Source organism: Heteronotia binoei, chromosome 8, assembly GCF_032191835.1.
Source record: "Heteronotia binoei isolate CCM8104 ecotype False Entrance Well chromosome 8, APGP_CSIRO_Hbin_v1, whole genome shotgun sequence".
Lineage (NCBI taxonomy): Eukaryota > Metazoa > Chordata > Lepidosauria > Squamata > Gekkonidae > Heteronotia > Heteronotia binoei.
The window spans coordinates 131,305,766-131,332,074 of NC_083230.1; the positions used below are offsets into that span (position 1 = coordinate 131,305,766).

The 26,309-nt window shown below is 53.4% G+C and overlaps 1 protein-coding gene across 1 annotated transcript in view; it reads right to left on the minus strand.

Moving 5' to 3' along the window:
* Positions 1-8,835: 8,835 nt before the first annotated feature.
* Positions 8,836-26,309, minus strand: part of ARSA (arylsulfatase A) — a 60,576-nt gene continuing 43,102 nt past the window's right edge. The window contains exons 5-12 of the mRNA XM_060244527.1: positions 25,966-26,034; positions 25,495-25,758; positions 21,069-21,287; positions 19,978-20,147; positions 13,603-13,727; positions 11,825-11,952; positions 9,306-9,408; positions 8,836-9,194 (exon numbers count right to left, since the gene is read on the minus strand). Of these exons, the coding sequence (XP_060100510.1) occupies positions 8,836-9,194; positions 9,306-9,408; positions 11,825-11,952; positions 13,603-13,727; positions 19,978-20,147; positions 21,069-21,287; positions 25,495-25,758; positions 25,966-26,034 (1,437 nt within the window). The remainder of the gene's footprint in view (positions 9,195-9,305; positions 9,409-11,824; positions 11,953-13,602; positions 13,728-19,977; positions 20,148-21,068; positions 21,288-25,494; positions 25,759-25,965; positions 26,035-26,309) is intronic.

A 26,309-nucleotide genomic window follows, 5' to 3' on the forward strand; every position in this document is an offset into this window, starting at 1 on the left:
TCTACAGAAGACCCCCACAATAATATCACTGTTATTTCTTACTCCTTTTATTTTTACCCAGAGACTCTCAACTGAGCTGCCATGTTCAGATTCACATATTTCCTCACAAGTATATACCTCCTTCACATATACCTCCTCCGCCCTTTCTCATTTGCCTGTCCCTTTTAAATAAGTTGTACACCTGAATCCTAATATTCCAGTTGTATCATCCCACCAAGTTTCAGTAAGGCCTATTATGTCATAGTCTCCTTCCTGTATTAGGACTTCCAGTTCCTCCTGTTTGTTTCCCATACTCTGTGCATTAGTGTAGAGACATCGGAATCCACGTTTTACGCATCCCAAGGGTTCGGTTTCCGTACAAGCCTGCAATTTAACATTACCTAACGTATGTACCACTCTCTTCAAATCTTTCATGTTCTTATCCCCAGTTTCTGGCATCATACGAGGCTTTGAATTATTGTCTCACTCCCCCAAACAATTTAGTTTAAAGCCCTCCTTATTGGGTTAGCAAGGCTGTTACCAAACACCCTTTTCCCTACCACCTTAAGGTGCAAACCATCTCCCGATAGAGGACCACCATGTCGAAAGCGTAAGCCATGGTTACCAGAAGTCGACTATGAATTGACGGCACTTTGGACCCCACCAAGGAAGACTCCCATGAGTCACAAGGTTGGACAACACTGGCTTGGGTTGAAGAAGCACCTCAGGTTAAATTGTTGAACATACATTGGAAGTCTTTGTTCCCATTACCAACTGCAGTGGTCAGGATTGGCTAGTGTGCTTTTATCTACATTACTCAGTTTTGCATAGAAATGACTCCAGCAGGGCCAATTCTGCAGTGCCTCCTCCCCGAACCTCAAGGGGGCAGTACAAGGAGGAGGAAGGCCTAATCCACCACAGGTGGGGAAATGGGTGACCTTTCCTTGGGCCACCAAAAGGCCTTGAACCAGCCCTGGTTGAAACCAAGTCTCTGACCCTGACATTCTCGTCCCCTGCCCTGTCTTTCTTCTCTCTGCCTTCAGAGTGCTCACCGAATTCCCACAGCTGGATCTGGTACGCCTTTACTCCTGTCGTGTTTTGCTACAATAGGCAGACATGGCCAGCCTTCTGGATTCAGACCCGAAGTGGGGGGGGGGGGGGAGAAGAAAGAGGAGGAGGGGGACGAAGAGAAGGAGAAGGAGGAGATGACATTGGATTTATAGCCTGCCCTCCACTCTGTATCTCAGTGGCACATAATCGGCTTTATCTTCCTTTCCCACAACAGACACCCTGTGAGGTAGTGTCAGAACTTGTATCTTTACTGCTGGTTCCCTATAATGTGACCAATGCTGCAATGTATTTTTACTATGACTTAGAGCTGCTTTGTTACTGAACCAAACTGACTCCATGTTGTAACCCTTGCTTGACCCAAAGTGCTTGAATAGTAATTAACCTTGCCCCACTGGTATCCAAAATATTTGGGGTTGTAGAATGAGTTATGTTATGTCTCTGCACATTCTCACACTGGGACCCTTTGAAGCCGAGCAGCATGGCCTTCGAAGTAGGGAGGCATCCTCTCTACTGATAGTGATGGTGAGAAGACAGATGTGCCTGTAACGGTGTGAATTGTGGCTTTGTGAGATGTTTGTTTTACAAGTATAAAATTGTGCTGGTGCTGGCTCTCGCCATCACTGTTATCTTGCCTCTTCCAGTGCTTAGTTCTCTTCAATAAAATCCTAACTTTGTAACCAAGTATGGGATCCGTTTGAAGTTCTTAAGTTCTGACATTATAACAGTGATCCCATTGTTCGTGGCTTATCTGTACTGGAGGCTTGGCCCGATGGCGGCAAAAGTGCCAGACGACGGAGAGCCCACCACCCCAATAGAGGACCCGCCGCTCGACCCAAATGTGACGGGGGTCCGGCGCAAAATTAAGATCCCGGCGCCTTTCTCGGTCGACGCCGCGTTCCCAGCCCCGTGAACCTGGAGCCCACGGAAGTCCACGGCAGCAATCGACGCCGCGGAGCAGCGGTACCGAAGCATGCTGGGCGAAGGGGGAGACGGAGACGGCGGCCAAGAGGAGGGCCCGGAGCCCCGAGGGGGAGACGACCAGATCCGGACCCTCCGCAACGACTTATTCGACTGGGTTCGGGAGATACACGACGACGTGCATCGATCCCGCGTGACGATGGCCGAGGAGTTGCAGCAGAACCTGGGCGCGATATACGACCAGCTCCGCACCTTGCAAACTGCGGTCCTGGGAGTCCCGATGAGAGGGCTACCGCTGGGGCAACTGCCCGTAGCCCCGCCGGCTCCGCCGGCCCCAGCTCCACAAGCTCCGGCCGCCCCGGCCCCGCCAGCTCCGGTTGCCCCGGCTCCGCCGGCTCCGGCCGCCCCAGCCCCGCCGGCTCCGGGCGTCCCGGCGCCGCCGGCTCCACCTGCCCCGGCACCACCAGCCCCGCTGGCCCCGGCTGCCCCGGCGCTGCCGGCCCTGCCCGCTCCAGGGGCCCCAGCGCCCCCCGCCCCGATCCCGCCGGCTGTACCGGGCCCCGCGCCGCCGCCGGGGGCGCCGCGAGCCCCAGGGGGGGCCGAGGGTCGAGGAAGAGAATTGAAGATTACTTTCGATGGGAATCCGGAGGACGTGGAGTATTTTACCATACAGTGCGACACGTTCTTCACCCACTGGGGTGCGGATTACCCGACCGAAGCCAGCCGAGTGTACCACATCGCATCCCGACTGAGAGGCGCGGCCCGCAAGTGGTACGTCGGGCTTTTTATGGGAAGAAAACCCGAGCTAGCTACGGTGGCGGGGTTCCTGCACGCGATGCTCCGCCAGTATGGCGATCCCCTGCGGGAGGAGAAGGCCGTCGCCGCCCTTCAGCGCATAGAGCAAGGCAACCGCTCCACCCGCGAGTATGCCACCGAGTTCCTGGGGTACTGCGCGGCGGCGAGGGGATGGAACGAGGTCATGAAATATACCGCGTTCATCAATGGTTTGAACCCGTCAATCCTCGACCGCTGCTACAGCCAAGGGAGACCCGACACGTTGGTCGGATGGATCCAGCTGGCCGGAGAGGTGGAGACCAACCTCCAACATGTGGGGATGCGACGGCAGCAGCTGGCGAAGAAGGCGGCGAAGCTCACGCCGACTAAATCCGAAGGGAGAAAGGCACCGGCGGCCTCCACCCCGTCTCCCGCTCGCAAGTGCTTCAAATGCGGAGACCCAAATCATCTCGCTGCCAACTGCCCAGTAAAAGTGGGTGCCACCCCACCCACGGCGAAGACAACTACCCCAGGGCCGAAGAAGAAAAAGAGCGGCCGCTCGAAGGAGCCCAGCCGGGGCTCCGTCGCCACTTCCTTGGCGACTGACGAGGATTTTACCACCGACTTGGCTACAGTGGAAGAATCGACCGAAGAATCGGACGACACCGAGTCGGCGGGAAACGACAGCGACCTGCTTTAATGGGTGCCGCAAAGCAGGTCCAGCAACAGCCGGCACTCCTCACGGTGAGAGCAACAGGGGGTTTACTATTTATGGCCGTTACCCTCCTCAACCCTACCCTAAAGAGATTCATGCACGCCCGAGCGCTGATCGACTCCGGGTGTAACAGGGAACTGATCACCCCCCGCCTAGTTGAGGCGTTGGGATTAGCCACCTCCCCCCTACCACAGCCGATGCAGTTCCAGCAGATGGACGGGGGGCCCATGAGGGGGGAACCATGTGCGTTAGAGACTCAGGCAGTCCCGGTGGGAACCGAGGAGCATTGGGGGATTGAAACTTTCGTAATAGCCCCCTCTTGCTCTTTTGACGTGGTGATGGGCTCGTCTTGGCTCGCCCGCCACCAACCAGACATAAGGTGGGAGGAACAAATCGTCCGGTTCCCGGATTGGAGGTGTGAGCATCACCACTGGCGCCCCGAATGGGGACCGCACGCTCCCCCCCAAAACATGCGGGCTTGCCTCACTCTCGAGGAAGTCGCCTCAATCCCCAAGGAATACCAGGATCTAAGATTAGCGTTTAGCGAGAAGGAAGCGGACGAGCTACCGCCCCACCGCCCTACGGACTGTGCCATCGAGCTGATCCCAGGGCAACAGCTTCCCAAGGCGAAACTGTACTCCATGGGTTGGGCGGAAAAAGCTGAACTCCGAAAGTTTTTGGACAAGAACCTTAAGCGCGGCTTCATACGGCCGGCCACTGCCCCCCATGCCGCCCCCGTCCTCTTCCGAAAGAAAAAGGACGGGTCTCTTAGGCTCTGCACAGATTTTCGTGCTATAAACGGGATTTCCATGTCCAACGCCTACCCGATCCCGTTGATAAAGGATTTGTTGAACACCGTAGCAAAGGGCAAAGTATTTACAAAGCTTGATCTCCGAGACGCGTACTTCCGCGTCCGCATCAAAGAGGGGGACGAGTGGAAGACAGCATTCAACACCCCCCTGGGACAATTTGAGTACCTAGTCATGCCCTTCGGACTGCAGGGGGCCCCTGGTGTTTTCATGAACTTTATCAATGAAGTGCTACGGGAATTCCTGTTTAAGGGGGTGGTGGTGTACCTTGATGACATCATTATCTATTCACAAGATCTAAAGTCTCATGTACCCCTGGTCCGAAAAGTGTTACGCACCCTTTGCAAACACAAACTGTACGCCAAATTGTCAAAATGCGAGTTCCACAAGACCGAATTGGACTATTTGGGTTTCCGGGTGTCGGGGGAGGGATTGGCCATGGACCCCGCAAAGGTCCAAGCGGTACTAGACTGGGAACCCCCTCGGACCCGCAAACAGTTACAAAGTTTTATCGGGTTCGCTAACTTTTACCGCGATTTCATTAAGGGGTTTGCCACCGTCATGCTCCCCCTCACGGAACTTCTCAAAACCAAAGGGAAGGGTGAAGAGGCGAAAAAGCCGGGCGCATGCCTAACGTGGACGCCTGAATGCCAAAAAGCTTTCAATGAACTAAAACGCCTCTTCACCTCCGAACCCGTGTTGGCTCATCCTGACGAGCGGAAACCCTTCGTGGTCCAATGCGACGCCTCCGACGCCGCAGTGGGAGCCATACTGATGCAGAGGGGGGAAAATGGGGTGCTCCGTCCATGTGCCTATATCTCAAGGAAATTTTCCAACGAACAAAGAAATTGGTCAGTCTGGGACAAGGAGGCGTTTGCAGTCATGTTTGCCCTGAAAACCTGGCGCTCCTGGCTCGAGGGAGCGAGAGTGCCCTTTGAAATCTGGACCGATCATAAAAACCTTGAAGCCCTCACCGGGCGCCGCAAAATGACTGCAAAACAAATCCGGTGGGCAGGTTTCTTTGCTAAATTTGACTTTGTGCTGAAACACATTCCAGGCTCAAAGAATTTTTTAGCAGACGCCCTCTCTCGCATGCCACAACACAACAGCCTCCATAGCTCAACCAAAACCTCCCCTTTTCAAATTATCAATGGTTACGAGGGCAAACCGTTTCCCACTCTCGCCCTCCCCGCCAGCCCGGCCGAACCCACATCCTGTCAGCAATGGTGGGAGGGCCTCCATGAAGGCTGGAAGGGTATTCAGGAAAACCTGGAGGAAGCGAAAAAAGCCTACAAAAAGCAGTTTGACAAAAAGCACTCCCAAGAGTGGGACCTGAAGGTGGGGGATACAGTTTTCCTGTCCACAAAAAACCTTCCCCTTCCCCAGCCCTGTCGCAAACTCGCACTGAAGTTCCTGGGCCCATTTAAAATAAAAAGTGTAATAAACAAAGTGACCGTGGAACTCGAACTCCCCAAATCTCTAAGTAAGATCCATCCTGTTTTTCATTGCAGCTTGCTTCGGAAAGACCCTGGTGCTACGTCCTTCCATCCCAGGGCCCCACCGCCCCCTCCGACGACAGTGAGGGGTCAGAGTCACCATGAGGTCCAGGAGATCCTGGACTCCAGAGTCAAAAGGGGGAAACTGTATTATTTGATCAGGTGGAAACACTTCCCCCCGAGCTGTGACGAGTGGGTCGAATCTCAGAATGTAGCCGCTCCGCAACTGCTGAAAAAGTTTCACCTACTGTACCCGCACAAGCCCAAGGCGGGCCCCGCGGGAGGGGGCGCTTAGGGGGGGCAGTATGTCAGAACTTGTATCTTTACTGCTGGTTCCCTATAATGTGACCAATGCTGCAATGTATTTTTACTATGACTTAGAGCTGCTTTGTTACTGAACCAAACTGACTCCATGTTGTAACCCTTGCTTGACCCAAAGTGCTTGAATAGTAATTAACCTTGCCCCACTGGTATCCAAAATATTTGGGGTTGTAGAATGAGTTATGTTATGTCTCTGCACATTCTCACACTGGGACCCTTTGAAGCCGAGCAGCATGGCCTTCGAAGTAGGGAGGCATCCTCTCTACTGATAGTGATGGTGAGAAGACAGATGTGCCTGTAACGGTGTGAATTGTGGCTTTGTGAGATGTTTGTTTTACGTGTATAAAATTGTGCTGGTGCTGGCTCTCGCCATCACTGTTATTTTGCCTCTTCCAGTGCTTAGTTCTCTTCAATAAAATCCTAACTTTGTAACCAAGTATGGGATCCGTTTGAAGTTCTTAAGTTCTGACAGGTAGGTGGGGCTGAGAGAGCTCTCCGCAGAAACTGCCCTTTCAAGGACAACTCCTGCAAGAGCTCTGGCTGACCCAAGGCCATTCCAGCAGGTGCAAGTGGAGGAGTGGGGAATCAAACCCGGTTCTCCCAGATAAGAGAGCTCTGGCTGACCCAAGGCCATTCCAGCAGGTGCAAGTGGAGGAGAGGGGAATCAAACCTAGTTCTCCCAGATAAGAAAGCTCTGGCTGACCCAAGGCCATTCCAGCAGGTGCAATTGGAGGAGTGGGGAATCAAACCCGGTTCTCCCAGATAAGAGAGCTCTGGCTGACCCAAAGCCATTCCAGCAGCTGCAAGTGGAGGAGTGGGGAATCAAACCCGGTTCTCCCAGATAAGAGAGCTCTGGCTGACCCAAGGCCATTCCAGCAGCTGCAAGTGGAGGAGTGGGGAATCAAACCCGGTTCTCCCAGATAAGAGAGCTATGGCTGACCCAAGGCCATTCCAGCAGGTGCAAGTGGAGGAGTGGGGAATCAAACCCGGTTCTCCCAGATAAGAGAGCTATGGCTGACCCAAGGCCATTCCAGCAGCTGCAAGTGGAGGAGTGGGGAATCAAACCCGGTTCTCCCAGATAAGAGAGCTCTGGCTGACCCAAGGCCATCCCAGCAGCTGCAAGTGGAGGAGTGCGGAATCAAACCCGGTTCTCCCAGATCAGAGAGCTCTGGTTGACCCAAGGCCATTTCAGCAGCTGCAAGTGGAGGAGGGGGGAATCAAACCCGGTTCTCCCAGGTAAGAGAGCTCTGGCTGACCCAAGGCCATTCCAGCAGCAGCAAGTGGAGGAGTGGGGAATCAAACCCGGTTCTCCCAGATAAGAGAGCTATGGCTGACCCAAGGCCATGCTAGCAGGTGCAGGTGGAAGAGTGGGGAATCAAACCCGGTTCTCCCAGATAAGAGTCCGCACACTTCACCACTACACAAAACTGACCACCATCTCACAGGGAGTCCCCTACGGTTTCAAGAGGGGATTGGATAAGCATCTGGAGCAGAGGTCCATCAGTGGTTATTAGTCACAGCGTATTGTTGGAACTCTCTGTCTGGGGCAGTGATGCTCTGTATTCTTGGTGCTTGGGAGTGGGGGGGGGCACAGTGGAAGGTCTTCTAGTGTCCTGGCCCCACTGATGGACCTCCTGATGGCACTTGGGATTTTTGGCCACTGTGTGACACAGAGGCTGATTCTGCACTCACCTTTCTCCAGGGCAGGCTTCCATTTCTGGGTGGAGCAAACTGGTGATTTCACACCAGATGCTCCGCGCTGGCATTTTGTGGGGGGCAAACCCACAATTTGCCCCGCCACAGTGTAAACCTGATTTGCCCCAGCTGACTCTCCCCGAAGACCATCTGCTTGTCGAACGTGGCCTGTTTTTTCAGGTTTACACTGTGGCTGGGCAGATCACGGGTTTGGCCCCCTGCAAAATGCAGGCACAGAGCAACTGGTGCAAAATCACCAGTTTGCTCCGCCCAGAAACGGAAGCCTGCCCCGGAGAAAGGTGAGTGCGGAATCAACCAGAGTGCTGGACTGGATGGGCCACTGGCCTGATCCAACATGGCTTCTCTGATGTTCTTATGTCTGGGGCAGTTAAGCTCTGTATTCTTGGTGCTTGGGGAGGGGCACAGTGGAAGGGCTTCTATTTAATTTATTGTGGTTTTTAACATTTTAACTGTTTTAACTGTATTTTTAACTGTATCTTATCATATGAATTGTATAATAATCATGGTACACACCATGTCTTGTTAGCCACCCTGAGCCTGCTTCGGTGGGGAGGGCGGGATATAAATAAATTTTGTTATTATTATTATTATTCTAGCCCCACTGGTGGACCTCCTGAGGGCGCCTGGTTTTTTTGGCCACTGTATGACACAGAGTGTTGGACTGGATGGGCCACTGGCCTGATCCAACATGGCTCCTCTTATGTTCTTATGTGACACAGAGTGTTGGACTGGAGGGGCCACTGGCCTGATCCAACATGGCTTCTCTTATGTTCTTATGTGACACAGAGTGTTGGACTGGATGGGCCACTGGCCTGGTCCAACATGGCTTCTCTTATGTTCTTCTGTGACACAGAGTGTTGGACTGGAGGGGCCATTGGCCTGATCCAACATGGCTTCTCTTATGTTCTTCTGTGACACAGACTGTTGGACTGGATGGGCCATTGGCCTGATCCAACATGGCTTCTCTTATGTTCTTATGAAAAGTCACCCTGAGTTTAAAGGCACCTCAACTTCGTTAAGCTGAAGAGACGGGTGTTTAAAGGATGATTCCTGCAGGGGCGGAGAAGAGGGGCAGGTGGTGCCGCGAGGGAGACAGGCAGCTGCAGCAGGAAGGCTTGGACGGGCACTGGGGGGCACAGCAGGGTTCAAGCGAGGGGTCCTTGCCCCGCCCCGGCTGGCTCTCCCCGAAGACCATCTGCTTGTCGAACGTGGACTTCTGCAGGCGTATCTCCTCGAGGACAGCCAGAACATCCGGCTTGACCGCTCCTCCCCAGAGAAGGTTGTAGTTCTCAGCCGGATCCGACTCGAGGTCATAGAGGAGGGGGGGCTCCCGGGGCACCAGCGGGGTCAGCCCATGGCAGTCTTTGTCGGGGGTTGTGCCGCTGTGGAAGGCACCTGGAGAGAGAGGCAGAGCAAAGGCACATTTCAGCGCAAGGGGGATGTAATAGGGGTCCTGACCTCCCCCCATAGCCCAGCAAGGGAATTGTGAGAAGGGTCTGAGCTCACCTTGTGTGAAGAAGTGGGCTTTGTACTTTCCGTAACGAACAGCAAAGACACCCAGCGACGGGTTGGGAGCTGGCGGGTAATAGAACATCGTCTTGCGGGGGCTCTGTTGGTAGAAGCGGAGCAGAAGGACGGGGGGGGGGGGGTCACAAAAGAGGCATCATGGGAACTCACACACACACACACAGAGCTGCCTTATACTGCAACAAATCAACACCCAACCAGGGGATAAAGAAGGCAGAGAAAGAAGTACTTTTCTCCAGTCCTCACAATGCAAGAACTCGTGGGCACTCAATGAAATTGCTGAGCAGTTGGGTTAGAACAGATAAAAAGAAGTCCTTCCTCACTCAATGGGTGATGAACACGTGGAATTCTCTGCCACAGGAGGTGGTGGTGGCTGCAAGCATAGCTTCAAGAGTGGATTGGATAAGCATATGGAGCAGAGGTCCATCAGTGGCTCTTAGCCACAGCTTAACTTTAGAAGTCTGTCTGGGGCAATGATGCTCTGTCTTCTTGGTGCTTGGGGGGGCAACAGTGTGAGGGCTTCTAGTGTCCTGGCCCCACTGGTGGACCTCCTGATGGCACCTGGGTTTTTTGGCCACTGTGTGACAGAGTGTTGGATTGGATGCGCCATTGGCCTGACCCAACAAGGTTTCTCTTATGTTCTAATGTGACACAGAGTGTTGACTGGATGGGCCATTGGCCTGATCCAACATGACTTCTCTTATGTTCTTACGTGACACAGAGTGTTGGACTGGATGGGCCATTGGCCTGATCCAACATGGCTTCTCCTCTTTGACACAGAGTGTTGGGCTGGATGGGCCATTGGCCTGATCCAACATGGCTTCTCTTCTTTGACACAGAGAGTTGGACTGGATGGGCCACTGGCCTGATCCAACATGGCTTCTCTTATGTGACACAGAGTGTTGACTGGATGAGCCATTGGCCTGATCCAACATGACTTCTCTTATGTTCTTATGTGACACAAAGTGTTGGACTGGATGGGCCATTGGCCTGATCCAACATGGCTTCTCTTCTGTTCTTATGTGACACAGAGTGTTGGGCTGGATGTTGCAATTGGTCTGATCCAACACGGCTTCTCTTATGTGACACAGAGAGTGGGGCTGGATGGGCCATTGGCCTGATCCAACATGGCTTCTCTTATGTTCTTATGTTCTCTCTCCTCTGCCAAAACATTTGCTTTGCCTTATCACTCCTTATGTTTCCCTCTAAGGGCTGCATAATCTGCAGGACAGGCAGAAGTCCAACCAGTACTGTTTTCATCATGGAGATGCAAGAGAAAGGAAGTCATCCCTCATGGAATTTTGGCCTGCCCTGCAACCCTTAAAGGCACAAGAAACTTCCTCCAGTTTCCCACCCCCACCAAGATTTTCCAATCCCTCCTGCTCCTTGGCCAATGCAGGACTTTCCCGACACCCACTTCCATTCATATCTTGTAAACATCCTTGTAATTTTTCTCCATCTCTCAAAATACTGGCACTCAAGAGCATCTGACAAAACTGATGGGCAGGAGGTTCAGGACAGGCAACAGGGAATCATTACACACAGAGAGATTAAGATGTGGGATTCACTGCCAGAGTTAAGTAGTGATGGCCACAGGAATAAACAGCTTGAAAAGGGGATTCAATAGACTCATGGAGGATAAGACTATCAGTGGCTACAAGCCATGGTGACTGAGGGGAGCCTCCACATTCAGAGGCAGTCAGTGTCTGAATTCCAGAGCCTTGAGGCAACATCAGGGGAAGGCCTCAGGTTTAGATAAAAATGGTCTCCAAATTTTACAATGAAGACCTCAGGAAGGGGTTTAGATAAAAATATGGAGCAGAGGTCCATCAGTGGCTATTAGCCACAAAAAAAAATTGCCACTGTGTGACACAGAGCGTTGGACTGGAGGGGCCACTGGCCTGATCCAACATGGCTTCTATTATGTTCTTCTGTGACACAGAGTGTTGGACTGGAGGGGCCACTGGCCTGATCCAACATGGCTTCTCTTATGTTCTTCTGTGACACAGAGTGTTGGGCTGGATGGGCCATTGGCCTGATCCAACATGGCTTCTCTTATGTTCTTATGTGACACAGAGTGTTGGACTGGATGGGCCATTGGCCTGATCCAACATGGCTTCTCTTATGTTCTTCTGTGACACAGAGTGTTGGACTGGATGGCCCATTGGCCTGATCCAACATGGCTTCTCTTATATTCTTATGACCCTCCCTGGTCTGATCCAGCAAGGGTCTTCTGAGGTTCTTCTCAGGGAAAGGCCTCAGCTTTTCTGTCCTATTGCTGGCCCTCCAGAAAAACTGGCTGGCCACTGTGTAACACAAGAGGCTGGATTGGATGGACCCTCACGGGTCTGACCCAGCAGGGCTCTTCTGATGCTCTTATTCCTAGCAGACCTAAAGACACCAGAGGTGACACTGGTTCTTCAGAGACAGCAGGCTTCACCACCCACTTCCCTTCAGCCATTCAAGATATCAGGTAGAACAAGCCACCCCAAGCTCACCTTTCCGCTTCCAAAGAGGACAGGGCTGAGGTCGAAGCCATCCAAGGTGATGTTGGGGCAGGGCGCCCCCGCCAGAGCTGCTAGAGTTGGCAGTATGTCCAAGGTGCTGGCCAGTTCATGGGTCACCCCTGGCCCAAGACAGGAGGGAATAGGACAGAGGGAAGACAGAGCAACCATCCATTAAGCCAACAGATGTTCACTTCATGCTAGTACTTTCGCGCCCCCCCCCCCATAAACAAAATAACAGCTTTTAAAAGGGAGCAGACAGATCTATGGAGGAGAGCTCTCTCACTGGCTACAAGCCAAGGCGGCTGCTAGGAATCCCCACATTCTAAATCCCAGAGGCAAGAAGCAACATCAGGGAAAAGCTTCAACCTCTATGCCCTGTTGTTGGCCCTCGAGAGAAATGATTGGCCACTGTGTGAGACAGGAGGCTGGACTAGATGGACCCTCCCTGGTCTGATCCAGCAGGGCTCTTCTGATGTCCTTCTCAGGGGAAGGCCTCGGCCTCTCTGCCCTGTTGTTGGCCCTCCAGAGGAACTGGCTGGCCACTGTGTGAGACAGGAGGCTGGACTAGATGGACCCTCCCTGGTCTGATCCAGCAGGGCTCTTCTGATGTCCTTCTCAGGGGAAGGCCTCGGCCTCTCTGCCCTGTTGTTGGCCCTCCAGAGGAACTGGCTGACCACTGTGTGAGACAGGAGGCTGGACTACATGGACCCTCACTGGTCTGATCCAGCAGGGCTCTTCTGATGTCCTTCTCAGGGGAAGGCCTCGGCCTCTCTGCCCTGTTGTTGGCCCTCCAGGGATACTGGCTGGCCACTTTGTGAGACAGGAGGCTGGACTACATGGACCCTGGTCTGATCCAGCAGGGCTCTTCTGATGTTCTTCTCAGAGGAAGGCCTCGGCCTCTCTGCCCTGTTGTTGGCCCTCCAGGGATACTGGCTGGCCACTTTGTGAGACAGGAGGCTGGACTACATGGACCCTCACTGGTCTGACCCAGCAGGGCTCTTCTGATGTTCTTCTCAGGGGAAGGCCTTGGCCTCTCTGCCCTGTTGTTGGCCCTCCAGAGGAACTGGTTGGCCCCTGTGGCTTGTGTTGGGGAAAGTGCTGGACTAGATGGACCCTCACTGGGCTGGACTAGATGGCTGAACTAGATGGAGGCTGGACTAGATGGAGGACTAGATGGACTAGATCAGGGCTCTTCTGATGTTCTTCTCAGAGGAAGGCCTCGGCCTCTCTGCCCTGTTGTTGGCCCTCCAGGGAAACTGGCTGACCACTGTGTGAGAAAGGAGGCTGGACTAGATGGACCCTCCCTGGTCTTACCCAGCAGGGCTCTTCTGATGTTCTTCTCAGGGGAAGACCTTGGCCTCTCTGCCCTGTTGTTGGCCCTCCAGAGGAACTGTGAGACAGGAGGCTGGACTAGATGGACTCTCACTGGTCTGATCCAGCAGGGCTCTTCAAATATTCATATCAGGGGAAGGACTTGCCTTCTATGCTCTATTGTTGGACCTCCAGAGGGTCTGATGCTGCAAATCCCTAGCACTAAGAAGCAGCACTTTCCCCAACACAAGCCACTTTGTCCTCGTGTCAGAGAAAAGCACCTTGTGTAAGGACAAGGGACTGCAGGAAACAGAAGAGATTTATGAAATTCAGTCTCCAGTTTCTAGGCTTCGTGCTCAGGCTCCGTGCCATGATGTGCACAGTACAGTGAGCCAGCCGAAAGACAACTCCTGCTTCATGGCAGCCATGAATTTCAGGCAGGAGCAGACAGGACTTACCGGGAGTGATGCGACCAGGCCAGTAAGCTATGGCGGGCTCCCTCATCCCGCCCTCATAGGTCGTCCCTTTGCCACACTTGAGGAGGCCTGAACTGCCCCCCCGAGACATGCGCATGGTCTCCGGGCTAGAAGAAGACATTGAAGAAGAAGACACTGGATTTATATCCCGCCCTCCACTCCGGAGAGTCTCAGAGCGGCTCACAATCTCCTTTCCCTTCCTCCCCCACAACAGACACCCTGTGAGGTAGATGAAGATATTGGATTTATATCCCGCCCTCCACTCATAAGAGTCTCAGAGCGGCTCACAATCTCCTTTGCCTCCCCCCCGCCTCCACAACAGACACCCTGTGAGGTAGATGAAGATATTGGATTTATATCCCGCCCTCCCCTCCGAAGAGTCTTAGAGCGGCTCACAATCTCCTTTCCCTTCCTCCCCCACAACAGACACCCTGTGAGGTGGGTGGGGCTGAGAGGGCTCTCACAACAGCTGCCCTTTCAAAGACAACCTCTGCCAGAGCTCTGGCTGACCCAAGGCCATGCTAGCAGGTGCTAGTTGAGGAGTGGGGAATCAAACCCGGTTCTCCCAGATAAGAGCTCTATGGCTGACCTAAGGCCATTCCAGCAGCTGCAAGTGGAGGAGTGGGGAATCAAACCCGGTTCTCCCAGATAAGAGCTCTATGGCTGACCCAAGGCCATTCCAGCAGGTGCAAGTGGAGGAGTGGGGAATCAAACCTGGTTCTCCCAGATAAGAGAGCTCTGGCTGACCCAAGGCCATTCCAGCAGCTGCAAGTGGAGGAGGGGGGAATCAAACCCGGTTCTCCCAGATAAGAGAGCTGTGGCTGACCCAAGGCCATTCCAGCAGCTGCAAGTGGAGGAGGGGGGAATCAAACCCAGTTCTCCCAGATAAGAGAGCTCTGGCTGACCCAAGGCCATTCCAGCAGCTGCAAATGGAGGAGGGGGGAATCAAACCCAGTTCTCCCAGATAAGAGAGCTCTGGCTGACCCAAGGCCATTCCAGCAGCTGCAAGTGGAGGAGGGGGGAATCAAACCCGGTTCTCCCAGATAAGAGAGCTCTGGCTGACCCAAGGCCATTCCAGCAGCTGCAAGTGGAGGAGTGGGGAATCAAACCCAGTTCTCCCAGATAAGAGAGCTCTGGCTGACCCAAGGCCATTCCAGCAGCTGCAAGTGGAGGAGGGGGGAATCAAACCCGGTTCTCCCAGATAAGAGAGCTCTGGCTGACCCAAGGCCATTCCAGCAGCTGCAAATGGAGGAGGGGGGAATCAAACCCGGTTCTCCCAGATAAGAGAGCTCTGGCTGACCCAAGGCCATTCCAGCAGCTGCAAGTGGAGGAGGGGGGAATCAAACCCGGTTCTCCCAGATAAGAGAGCTCTGGCTGACCCAAGGCCATTCCAGCAGCTGCAAGTGGAGGAGGGGGGAATCAAACCCGGTTCTCCCAGATAAGAGAGCTCTGGCTGACCCAAGGCCATTCCAGCAGCTGCAAATGGAGGAGGGGGGAATCAAACCCAGTTCTCCCAGATAAGAGAGCTCTGGCTGACCCAAGGCCATTCCAGCAGGTGCAAGTGGAGGAGTGGGGAATCAAACCCGGTTCTCCCAGATAAGAGAGCTCTGGCTGACCCAAGGCCATTCCAGCAGGTGCAAGTGGAGGAGTGGGGAATCAAACCCGGTTCTCCCAGATAAGAGAGCTCTGGCTGACCCAAGGCCATTCCAGCAGGTGCAAGTGGAGGAGTGGGGAATCAAACCCGCTTCTCCCAGATAAGAGAGCTCTGGCTGACCCAAGGCCATTCCAGCAGCTGCAAGTGGAGGAGGGGGGAATCAAACCCGGTTCTCCCAGATAAGAGAGCTCTGGCTGACCCAAGGCCATTCCAGCAGCTGCAAGTGGAGGAGTGGGGAATCAAACCCGGTTCTCCCAGATAAGAGAGCTCTGGCTGACCCAAGGCCATTCCAGCAGCTGCAAATGGAGGAGGGGGGAATCAAACCCAGTTCTCCCAGATAAGAGAGCTCTGGCTGACCCAAGGCCATTCCAGCAGGTGCAAGTGGAGGAGTGGGGAATCAAACCCGGTTCTCCCAGATAAGAGAGCTCTGGCTGACCCAAGGCCATTCCAGCAGGTGCAAGTGGAGGAGTGGGGAATCAAACCCGGTTCTCCCAGATAAGAGAGCTCTGGCTGACCCAAGGCCATTCCAGCAGGTGCAAGTGGAGGAGTGGGGAATCAAACCCGCTTCTCCCAGATAAGAGAGCTCTGGCTGACCCAAGGCCATTCCAGCAGCTGCAAGTGGAGGAGGGGGGAATCAAACCCGGTTCTCCCAGATAAGAGAGCTCTGGCTGACCCAAGGCCATTCCAGCAGCTGCAAGTGGAGGAGGGGGGAATCAAACCCGGTTCTCCCAGATAAGAGAGCTCTGGCTGACCCAAGGCCATTCCAGCAGCTGCAAGTGGAGGAGGGGGGAATCAAACCCGGTTCTCCCAGATAAGAGCTCTATGGCTGACCCAAGGCCATTCCAGCAGGTGCAAGTGGAGGAGGGGGGAATCAAACCCGGTTCTCCCAGATAAGAGAGTTCTGGCTGACCCAAGGCCATTCCAGCAGCTGCAAGTGGAGGAGTGGGGAATCAAACCCTGTTCTCCCAGATAAGAGAGCTCTGGCTGACCCAAGGCCATTCCAGCAGCTGCAAGTGGAGGAGTGGGGAATCAAACCCTGTTCTCCCAGATAAGAGAGTTCTGGCTGACCCAAGGCCATTCCAGCAGCTGCAAGTGGAGGAGTGGGGAATCAAACCCGGTTCTCCCAGATAAGAGAGCTCTGGCTGACCCAAGGCCATTCCAGCAGCTGCAAGTGGAGGAGGGGGGAATCAAACCCTGTTCTCCCAGATAAGAGCTCTATGGCTGACCCAAGGCCATTCCAGCAGGTGCAAGTGGAGGAGGGGGGAATCAAACCCGGTTCTCCCAGATAAGAGAGTTCTGGCTGACCCAAGGCCATTCCAGCAGCTGCAAGTGGAGGAGTGGGGAATCCAACCCGGTTCTCCCAGATAAGAGAGCTCTGGCTGACCCAAGGCCATTCCAGCAGCTGCAAGTGGAGGAGGGGGGAATCAAACCCGGTTCTCCCAGATAAGAGAGTTCTGGCTGACCCAAGGCCATTCCAGCAGCTGCAAGTGGAGGAGTGGGGAATCAAACCCGGTTCTCCCAGATAAGAGAGCTCTGGCTGACCCAAGGCCATTCCAGCAGCTGCAAGTGGAGGAGGGGGGAATCAAACCCTGTTCTCCCAGATAAGAGCTCTATGGCTGACCCAAGGCCATTCCAGCAGGTGCAAGTGGAGGAGGGGGGAATCAAACCCGGTTCTCCCAGATAAGAGAGTTCTGGCTGACCCAAGGCCATTCCAGCAGCTGCAAGTGGAGGAGTGGGGAATCCAACCCGGTTCTCCCAGATAAGAGAGCTCTGGCTGACCCAAGGCCATTCCAGCAGCTGCAAGTGGAGGAGGGGGGAATCAAACCCGGTTCTCCCAGATAAGAGAGTTCTGGCTGACCCAAGGCCATTCCAGCAGCTGCAAGTGGAGGAGTGGGGAATCAAACCCGGTTCTCCCAGATAAGAGAGCTCTGGCTGACCCAAGGCCATTCCAGCAGCTGCAAGTGGAGGAGGGGGGAATCAAACCCGGTTCTCCCAGATAAGAGAGTTCTGGCTGACCCAAGGCCATTCCAGCAGCTGCAAGTGGAGGAGGGGGGAATCAAACCCGGTTCTCCCAGATAAGAGCTCTATGGCTGACCCAAGGCCATTCCAGCAGGTGCAAGTGGAGGAGGGGGGAATCAAACCTGGTTCTCCCGCATAAGTGTCCGCACACTTAACCACTACACCAAACTGACTTTCTCCTATGTGGCCCCAGTGGCATGATGAAGATTTCCATCTGTCTTCCTAATGTATACGTGTTTATATGTTTTGGTTACTTTCCCATTTTTTTGTGGAGAAAAATATTAGAAAGTTGGTCAGATCTTAAGAGTTCAGCAAAATTCTCACATGGGGGTTGAACAACGGAGCCCAAAAGCAAGTATTCCGGGATTAGGGGGTAAGAAAGAAAGAGCACAATACAATTTAGAGGTTGTGGAGCTGTGCTCCTTTGAGCTCCTGCCCAAAATGAGGCCTGATAACTCCTATGGAACGGGTCCAGAGGAGGGTGATGAAAATGGTGAGGGGTCTGGAGACCAAGTCCTTTGAGGAAAGGTTGAAGGAGCTGGGCATGTTTAGCCTGGAGAGGAGGCAGCTGAGAGGTGATAGGATCACCATCTTCAAGTCCTTGAAGGGCTGTGCTATAAGAAGATGGGGTGGAATTCTTTTCTGTGGCCCCAGAAGATAGTACCAGAACCAATGGGTTGAAATTAAATCAAAAGAGGTTCTGGCTCAACATTAGGAAGAACTTCCTGACCATTAGAGTGGTTCCTCAGTGGAACAGGCTTCCTCCTTGGGAGGTGGTGGGCTCTCCTTCCTTGGAGGTTTTTCAACAGAGGCTAGATAGCCATCTGACAGCAATGGAGATCCTGTGAATTTAGGGGGAGGGGTTTGTGAGTTTAGAGTGGTTCCTCAGTGGAACAGGCTTCCTCCTGGGGAGGTGGTGGGCTCTCCTTCCTTGGAGGTTTTTCAACAGAGGCTAGATGGCCATCTGACAGCAATGGAGATCCCGTGAATTTAGGGGGAGGGGTTTGTGAGTTTAGAGTGGTTCCTCAGTGGAATAGGCTTCCTCCTGGGGAGGTGGTGGGCTCTCCTTCCTTGGAGGTTTTTCAACAGAGGCTAGGTGGCCATCTGACAGCAATGAAGAGCCCGTGAATTTAGGGGGAGGGGTTTGTGAGTTTAGAGGGGTTCCTCAGTGGAACAGGCTTCCTCCTGGGGAGGTGGTGGGCTCTCCTTCCTTGGAGGTTTTTCAACAGAGGCTAGGTGGCCATCTGACAGCAATGAAGAGCCCGTGAATTTAGGGGGAGGGGTTTGTGAGTTTAGAGTGGTTCCTCAGTGGAACAGGCTTCCTCCTGGGGAGGTGGTGGGCTCTCCTTCCTTGGAGGTTTTTCAACAGAGGCTAGATGGCCATCTGACAGCAATGAAGAGCCCGTGAATTTAGGGGGAGGGGTTTGTGAGTTTAGAGTGCTTCCTCAGTGGAACAGGCTTCCTCCTGGGGAGGTGGTGGGCTCTCCTTCCTTGGAGGTTTTTCAACAGAGGCTAGATGGCCATCTGACAGCAATGAAGAGCCCGTGAATTTAGGGGGAGGGGTTTGTGAGTTTAGAGTGGTTCCTCAGTGGAACAGGCTTCCTCCTGGGGAGGTGGTGGGCTCTCCTTCCTTGGAGGTTTTTCAACAGAGGCTAGGTGGCCATCTGACAGCAATGGAGATCCCGTGAATTTAGGGGGAGGGGTTTGTGAGTTTAGAGCGGTTCCTCAGTGGAACAGGCTTCCTCCTGGGGAGGTGGTGGGCTCTCCTTCCTTGGAGGTTTTTCAACAGAGGCTAGGTGGCCATCTGACAGCAATGAAGAGCCCGTGAATTTAGGGGGAGGGGTTTGTGAGTTTAGAGGGGTTCCTCAGTGGAACAGGCTTCCTCCTGGGGAGGTGGTGGGCTCTCCTTCCTTGGAGGTTTTTCAACAGAGGCTAGATGGCCATCTGACAGCAATGGAGATCCTGTGAATTTAGGGGGAGGGGTTTGTGAGTTTAGAGTGGTTCCTCAGTGGAACAGGCTTCCTCCTTGGGAGGTGGTGGGCTCTCCTTCCTTGGAGGTTTTTCAACAGAGGCTAGATGGCCATCTGACAGCAATGAGAATCCTGTGAATTTAGGGGGAGGGGTTTGTGAGTTTAGAGCGGTTCCTCAGTGGAACAGGCTTCCTCAGGAGGTGGTGGGCACTCCTTCCTTGGAGGTTTTTCAACAGAGGCTAGGTGGCCATCTGACAGCAATGAGGATCCTGTGAATTTAGGGGGAGGGGTTTGTGAGTTTAGAGCGGTTCCTCAGTGGAACAGGCTTCCTCCCGGGGAGGTGGTGGGCTCTCCTTCCTTGGAGGTTTTTCAACGGAGGCTAGATGGACATCTGACAGCAATGAGGATCCTGTGAATTTAGGGGGAGGTGTTTGTGAGTTCCCTGCATTGTGCAGGGGGTTGGACTAGATGACCCTGGAGGTCCCTTCCAACTCTAGGATTCTGGGATTCCATAATGAGCTCACAGCTAATCAGTGGGGAGGAGGGGGTTCTCCATGGTCCTCATTCAGTGCTCTACTGGTTCTCACTCACCAGAGACAAGCAACTCCGCCCTCCTAGCATCCCCGGGCAACATAGTTGGCATCTTTGTTCTTCAGGGGTCCTCTCTGAGTTCCCCAATCATGCCTGAAGGAAGGAGCAGGGAGAGTCACTCACCCATTGTCTGAGGTGAAGAAGACCAGGGTGTTGTCGCAGACCCGGCTCTCCTGCAGTGCTTGCAAGAGGCGCCCCACCGAGCCGTCCAGCTCCATGAGGGAATCACCAAAAGGCCCCCTCGGCGTCCTCCCGGTGTATTCCTGGCTGGCAAACTGGGGGTAGTGGGTGTGCTGGAAGAAGAAGATATTGGATTTATATCCCACCCTCCACTCCGAATTTCAGAGTCTCAGAGCGGCTCACAATCTCCTTTACCTTCCTCCCCCACAAGACACCCTGTGAGTTGGGTGGGGCTGAGAGAGCTCTTACAGAAGCTTCCCTTTCAAGGACAACTTCTGCAAAAGCTCTGGCTGACCCAAGTCCATTCTAGCAGCTGCAAGTGGAGGAGTGGGGAATCAAACCCGGTTCTCCCAGATAAGAATCCGCGCACTTAACTACTACACCAAACTGGCTGTCTTAGAACAAGATATTAGATTTATATCCCATCCTATACTCTGAATCTCAGGGTCTCAGAGTGGTCACAATCTCCTTTTACCTCCCCCCCCCCCACAACAGAGCTATGGCTGACCCAAGGCCATTCCAGCAGGTGCAGGTGGAGGAGGGGGGAATCAAACCCGGTTCTCCCAGATAAGAGAGCTCTGGCTGACCCAAGGCCATTACAGCAGCTGCAAGTGGAGGAGTGGGGAATCAAACCCGGTTCTCCCAGATAAGAGAGCTCTGGCTGACCCAAGGCCATTCCAGCAGCTGCAAGTGGAGGAGGGGGGAATCAAACCCGGTTCTCCCAGTTAAGAGAGCTATGGCTGACCCAAGGCCATTCCAGCAGGTGCAGGTGGAGGAGGGGGGAATCAAACCCGGTTCTCCCAGATAAGAGAGCTATGGCTGACCCAAGGCCATGCTAGCAGGTCAAGTGGAGGAGTGGGGAATCAAACCCGGTTCTCCCAGATGAGAGTCCGCACACTTAACCACCACACCAAACTGGCTCTGGAGAGGGGGGAACATATCAGCTCAGTTGGTTCCTGCCGGAAGACCCCTCTTTGCTGCTGTTCCTTGGCCCCCTCCCCTCTGCCTCAGGCCAGGCCAGATCCAGAACTCACGTGGGAGGCGTAATAGAGGAAGAAGGGCTGCTTGCGGCGGGCACAAGTGGCGATGAAGTCTCGGGCGAAAGCGTCGTAGTGGGCTTCCAAGCGGGGGAAGGAGACAGGTTGCTCCACGATGCTGAGGTTCCAGAAGAGCGGGGCCAGGACCACGCCTTGGTCGCATATGCCGAAGCATCTCGTGTTGGGGGGGAAGCAGGTGAGGTTCTGGCAGGGACCCTGCAACAAAAGAGGGGAGGGGAGGAGTGTCCCTAAGAGACCACGCCAAGGCTCCCGCTACGCCAGGGGTGTCAAACTCATTTGTTATGAGGGCCAGATCTGACATAAAGGAGACCATGTCAGGCTGGGCCATGTGTGTACCTACTTAAGATTAGGTGAAAGAAAAGGTCCCCCGTGCAAGCACCAGTTGTTTCTGACTCTGGGGTGACGTCCCTTTCACATTTTCACGGCAGACTTTTTACGGGGTGGTTTGCCCTTACCTTCCGCAGTCTTTTACACTTTCCCCTCAGCAAGCTGCGGACTCATTTGACCGACCACGGAAGGATGGAAGGCCGAGTCAATCTTGGGCCGGCGACCTGAATCCAGCTTCCGCTGGAATCGAACTCAGGTCATGAGCAGGGAGTTCAGATCACAGTACTGCAGTACTGCTGCTTTACCACTCTGTGCCACGGGGCTGCTAAGATTAGGTAGCAGAGATATAAACTTTATCAAGGACACAGACAAATACAGTTAAAGTTGGTTGTTGTTTTTTTAAACAACCCTTAAAATAAAACATGCTTAAAACATTAACACTCGTTGGTCTTAAAGGTGCTTTCTTTGTATCTCTCCCATGGGAAACAGGGAACTGGGCAAAGGCAGCTCTGGCTCTTTCCTTCCTTCCCCAGGGGACCAGGAGGGGGAGGAGCCTCAGCCAATAGAAGGAAGAGGGGCTTGGCTCAGTAGTTCTGCTGTGTGATTGAGAGAGCCTGGCAAAGCAAACTCCGCCTCCCCCACTTCCTCTCCCAGGAAGGAGCCTCAGCCAGTGGAGAAAACAGAGGTTTTGCTCTGTACCTCCTGTCCTATTGATCAAGGCTCGCAAAGCAAGCTGCGATGCAGAAGGAAGCAAAAAAGAGGGAAAGGGAAGCGGACAATTGCTTGGGGGCCTGATTTGGCCCTCAGGTCGCACGCTTGACACCCCTGCTCTAAGTTGTGGAGACCTGTGAGCAAAAATTCTGTTTTGTGAGCTACTGGCATTAAAGTTGTGAGCGACTGCATAAATTAGCTGGCTCTGGGGCCATTTTTCCTGCACAAAGACAACAAGGTGTGAGATGGAGGCTAGAAAACTGTGAGCTAGCTCAACTTAGAGGGAACGCTGGAGCCATGCAATGGTCCTTCTGTCCACAAGTCTCCCACTCAGGTGTTTCAAGGAGAAGAAGAGGCTGAAGCCAAGCTGAAAGAATGAAGCCACACAGGCTTTAGCAAAACGCTCCATGGCTTGGAATGTGGCTATCTGAAGGATCATCTTCTCCCTGAAGTCCATGGCCAGGAAGGAACTAGGATCACAGGGAGGGAGCCTCTTGACTGTCCCACCAATCAAAGAAGCTCATCTGGTGAGTACACAAGACAGGACCTTCTCGGTGGCAGCCCCATCATTATGGAACAATCTCCCCAGATAAGTGCATTTGGCCACCTCACTTCCAGCCTTTAGAAAGCAGCTGAAGACAGTTTTATTTAGTACTCCATTTGACTGATTTTGTTCTTATTTACCGGCAGTCCTGAGTTTTTAAATTGTAAATTATGTGCGTTTTATGTTTACTATTTATTTATTTATTTAGTAATGTCTTCATTCATACTTGAGTTTTGCAAGGGAGAAAGGCAGACGAGAAATGTTTCACAGAGAAGAAAAAGACCATGGATTTACACCCTGCCCTTCTCTCTGAATCAGAGACTCAGAGCGGTTCACAATATCCTTTATCTTCCTCCCCGACAACAGACACCCTGTGAGGTGGGTGGGGCTGAGAGCTCTCCCACAAGCTGCCCTTTCAAGGACCGCTCTGTGAGAGCTATGACTGACCCAAGACCATTCCAGCAGGTGCAAGTGGAGGAGTGGGGAATCAAACCTGGTTCTCCCAGATAAGAGAGCTATGACTGACCCAAGGCCATTCTAGCAGGTGCAAGTGGAGGAGTGGGGAATCAAACCCGGTTCTCCCAGATAAGAGTATGTGCACTTAACCACTACACCACTGGCTCTCCCTATACTCTGAATCTCAGTCTCTGAGCAGCTCACAATCTCCTTTATGTTCTCCCCCGACAACAGGCACCCTGTGAGGTGGGTGGGGCTGAGAGAGCTCTCAAAGCAGCTGCCCTTTCAAGGACAACTGCTGCGAGAGTTATGGCCGACCTGAGGCCACTCCAGCAGGTGTATGTGGAGGAATGGGGAATCAAACCCGGTTCTCCCAGATAAGAGTCCGCGCACTTATACCTCACCCTTCTCTCTGAATCAGAGTCTCACAATCTCCTTCATCTCCTTCCCCCACAACAGACACCCTGTGAGGTAGGTGGGGCTGACAGGGCTCTGACAGAAGCTGCCCTTTCAAGGACAACTCCTGCGAGAGCTCTGGCTGACCCAAGGCCATTCCAGCAGCTGCAAGTGGAGGAGTGGGGAATCAAACCCAGTTCTCCCAGTTAAGAGTCTTTTTACCTAAGAAGAAGAAGACTTCCAGAAAGCTTTTGATAAAGTTCCTCATCAAAGGCTCCTTAGAAAGCTTGAGAATCATGGAGTAAAAGGACAGGTCCTCTTGTGGATCAAAAACTGGCTGAGTAATAGGAAGCAGAGAGTGAGTATAAATGGGCAGTCTTCGCAGTGGAGGACGGTAAGCAGTGGGGTGCCGCAGGGCTCGGTACTGGGTCCCATGCTTTTTAACTTGTTCATAAATGATTTAGAGTTCGGAGTGAGCAGTGAAGTGGCCAAGTTTGCGGATGACACTAAATTGTTCAGGGTGGTGAGAACCAGAGAGGATTGTGAGGAACTCCAAAGGGATCTGTTGAGGCTGGGTGAGTGGGCGTCAACGTGGCAGATGCGGTTCAATGTGGCCAAGTGCAAAGTAATGCACATTGGGGCTAAGAATCCCAGCTACAAATACAAGTTGATGGGGTGTGAACTGGCAGAGACTGATCAAGAGAGAGATCTTGGGGTCATGATAGATAACTCACTGAAAGTGTCAAGACAGTGTGCGTTTGCAATAAAAAAGGCCAATGCCATGCTGGGAATTATTAGGAAGGGAATTGAAAACAAATCAGCCAGTATCATAATGCCCCTGTATAAATCGATGGTGCGGTCTCATTTGGAGTACTGTGTGCAGTTCTGGTCGCCGCACCTCAAAAAGGATATTATAGCTTTAGAGAAGGTGCAGAGAAGGGCAACTAGAATGATTAAAGGGCTGGAGCACTTTCCCTATGAAGAAAGGTTGAAACGCTTGGGACTCTTTAGCTTGGAGAAACGTCGACTGCGGGGTGACATGATAGAGGTTTACAAGATAATGCATGGAATGGAGAAAGTAGAGAAAGAAGTACTTTTCTCCCTTTCTCACAATACAAGAACTCGTGGGCATTCGATGAAATTGCTGAGCAGACAGGTTAAGACGGATAAAAGGAAGTACTTCTTCACCCAAAGGGTGATTAACATGTGGAATTCACTGCCACAGGAGGTGGTGGCGGCCACAAGTATAGCCACCTTCAAGAGGGGTTTAGATAAAAATATGGAGCACAGGTCCATCAGTGGCTATTAGCCACAGTGTATGGAGCACAGGTCCATCAGTGGCTATTAGCCACAGTGTATGGAGCACAGGTCCATCAGTGGCTATTAGCCACAGTGTATGTGTGTATATAACATTTTTTGCCACTGTGTGACACAGAGTGTTGGACTTGATGGGCCGTTGGCCTGATCCAACATGGCTTCTCTTATGTTCTTATGTTCTTACTGCAGACTTATCAGAGACTCAGAGTGGCTTACAATCTTCTATGTCTTCTCCCCCCACAACAGACACCCTGTGAGGTGGGTGGGGCTGAGAGAGCTCTGATAGAAGCTGCCCTTTCAAGGACAACCTCTGCAAGAGCTATGGCTGACCCAAGGCCATTCCAGCAGGTGCAAGTGGAGGAGTGGGAAATCAAACCCGGTTCTCCCACATAAGAGTCCGCACACTTAACCACTACACCAAACTGAATGAATAAATAAACTCTGTGGGTAAGGCCAGCCTCATCCTCACTGCTGCTGTTGTTCGGGTCAGAACCAAGCAGTCCATTCCCCACTGCCCGCATCGCAGGGGCCACTTGGCTCGGCCTCCGTGGGTCCTCCCGGGCAGCCCCTCGCTGGGGACTTTCCCTGCGTGTCCCTGAACCACCCCCCCTCCCCCAGTACCTGCCCCGACCTCCCCTCTGCCTGCTTTACCTGGTCATGAGAGTAGGGCACCCCCAGGTAGTGGTCGAAGCCCTGGCGGGTGGGCAGGAAGGTTCCGTTGGGTCCGACCCCCAAGTGCCACTTGCCCACCATGGCGGTGGCATAGCCCCGGCTCTTCAGCAGCTCAGCCACGGTCACCTCGGAAGGCGGGAGGCCTCCTCGCGAGCCAGGGTACAGCACACCGGGGTAGATGCCGGAGCGGGTCTGGTAGCGGCCCGTCAACAGGCCTGCCCTGCAGGGGAAAGAACAAAGAGGCTAAGGAACCGCATTCCAGAAGCCGCAACGGCTGGCTCGCCTGGGCCCTCAGGCCCCGCCCAAAGGGAGGGGAGATGCCAGCCGTGCCCCACACACCCGTCTTTCCCCCTGCACCTGGTGAGTTCCAGCCAGGGCCGGCAGCAACAGAGGCTGAAGTGGGGCAGCTGTTAGACCCTGGGGGTTCTGGGAGGGCCAATGGCTGCCCACCTCCTCCTGTTCCCTGGATGGCACTCTGCCATCCAGCTCCAGGCGCTTCCCAGTGTCCCCCCTCAAGGGCTGTGGGAAAAGTCAGCAGCGTGATGCAGCAGCTAAAAAGACCAGTGCAATTTTAGGCTGTGTCAACAGAATATCAAGCAAGAGTCCTGGTTCTCCTCCATTCCCTACACCCCCCTTTCCCACATCCCTTCTGCCATCTGGCAAAGGACGTTTACCTGATGGGAATTGTCTTGCTATGTCTAATGTCCAAACTCCCCTGCAATTCCAGGCACTTCACAAGCCTTGTCAGGTCACAGGTTGGTGACAGAATGCTATTGCTAGGTAGAGGAAATTTA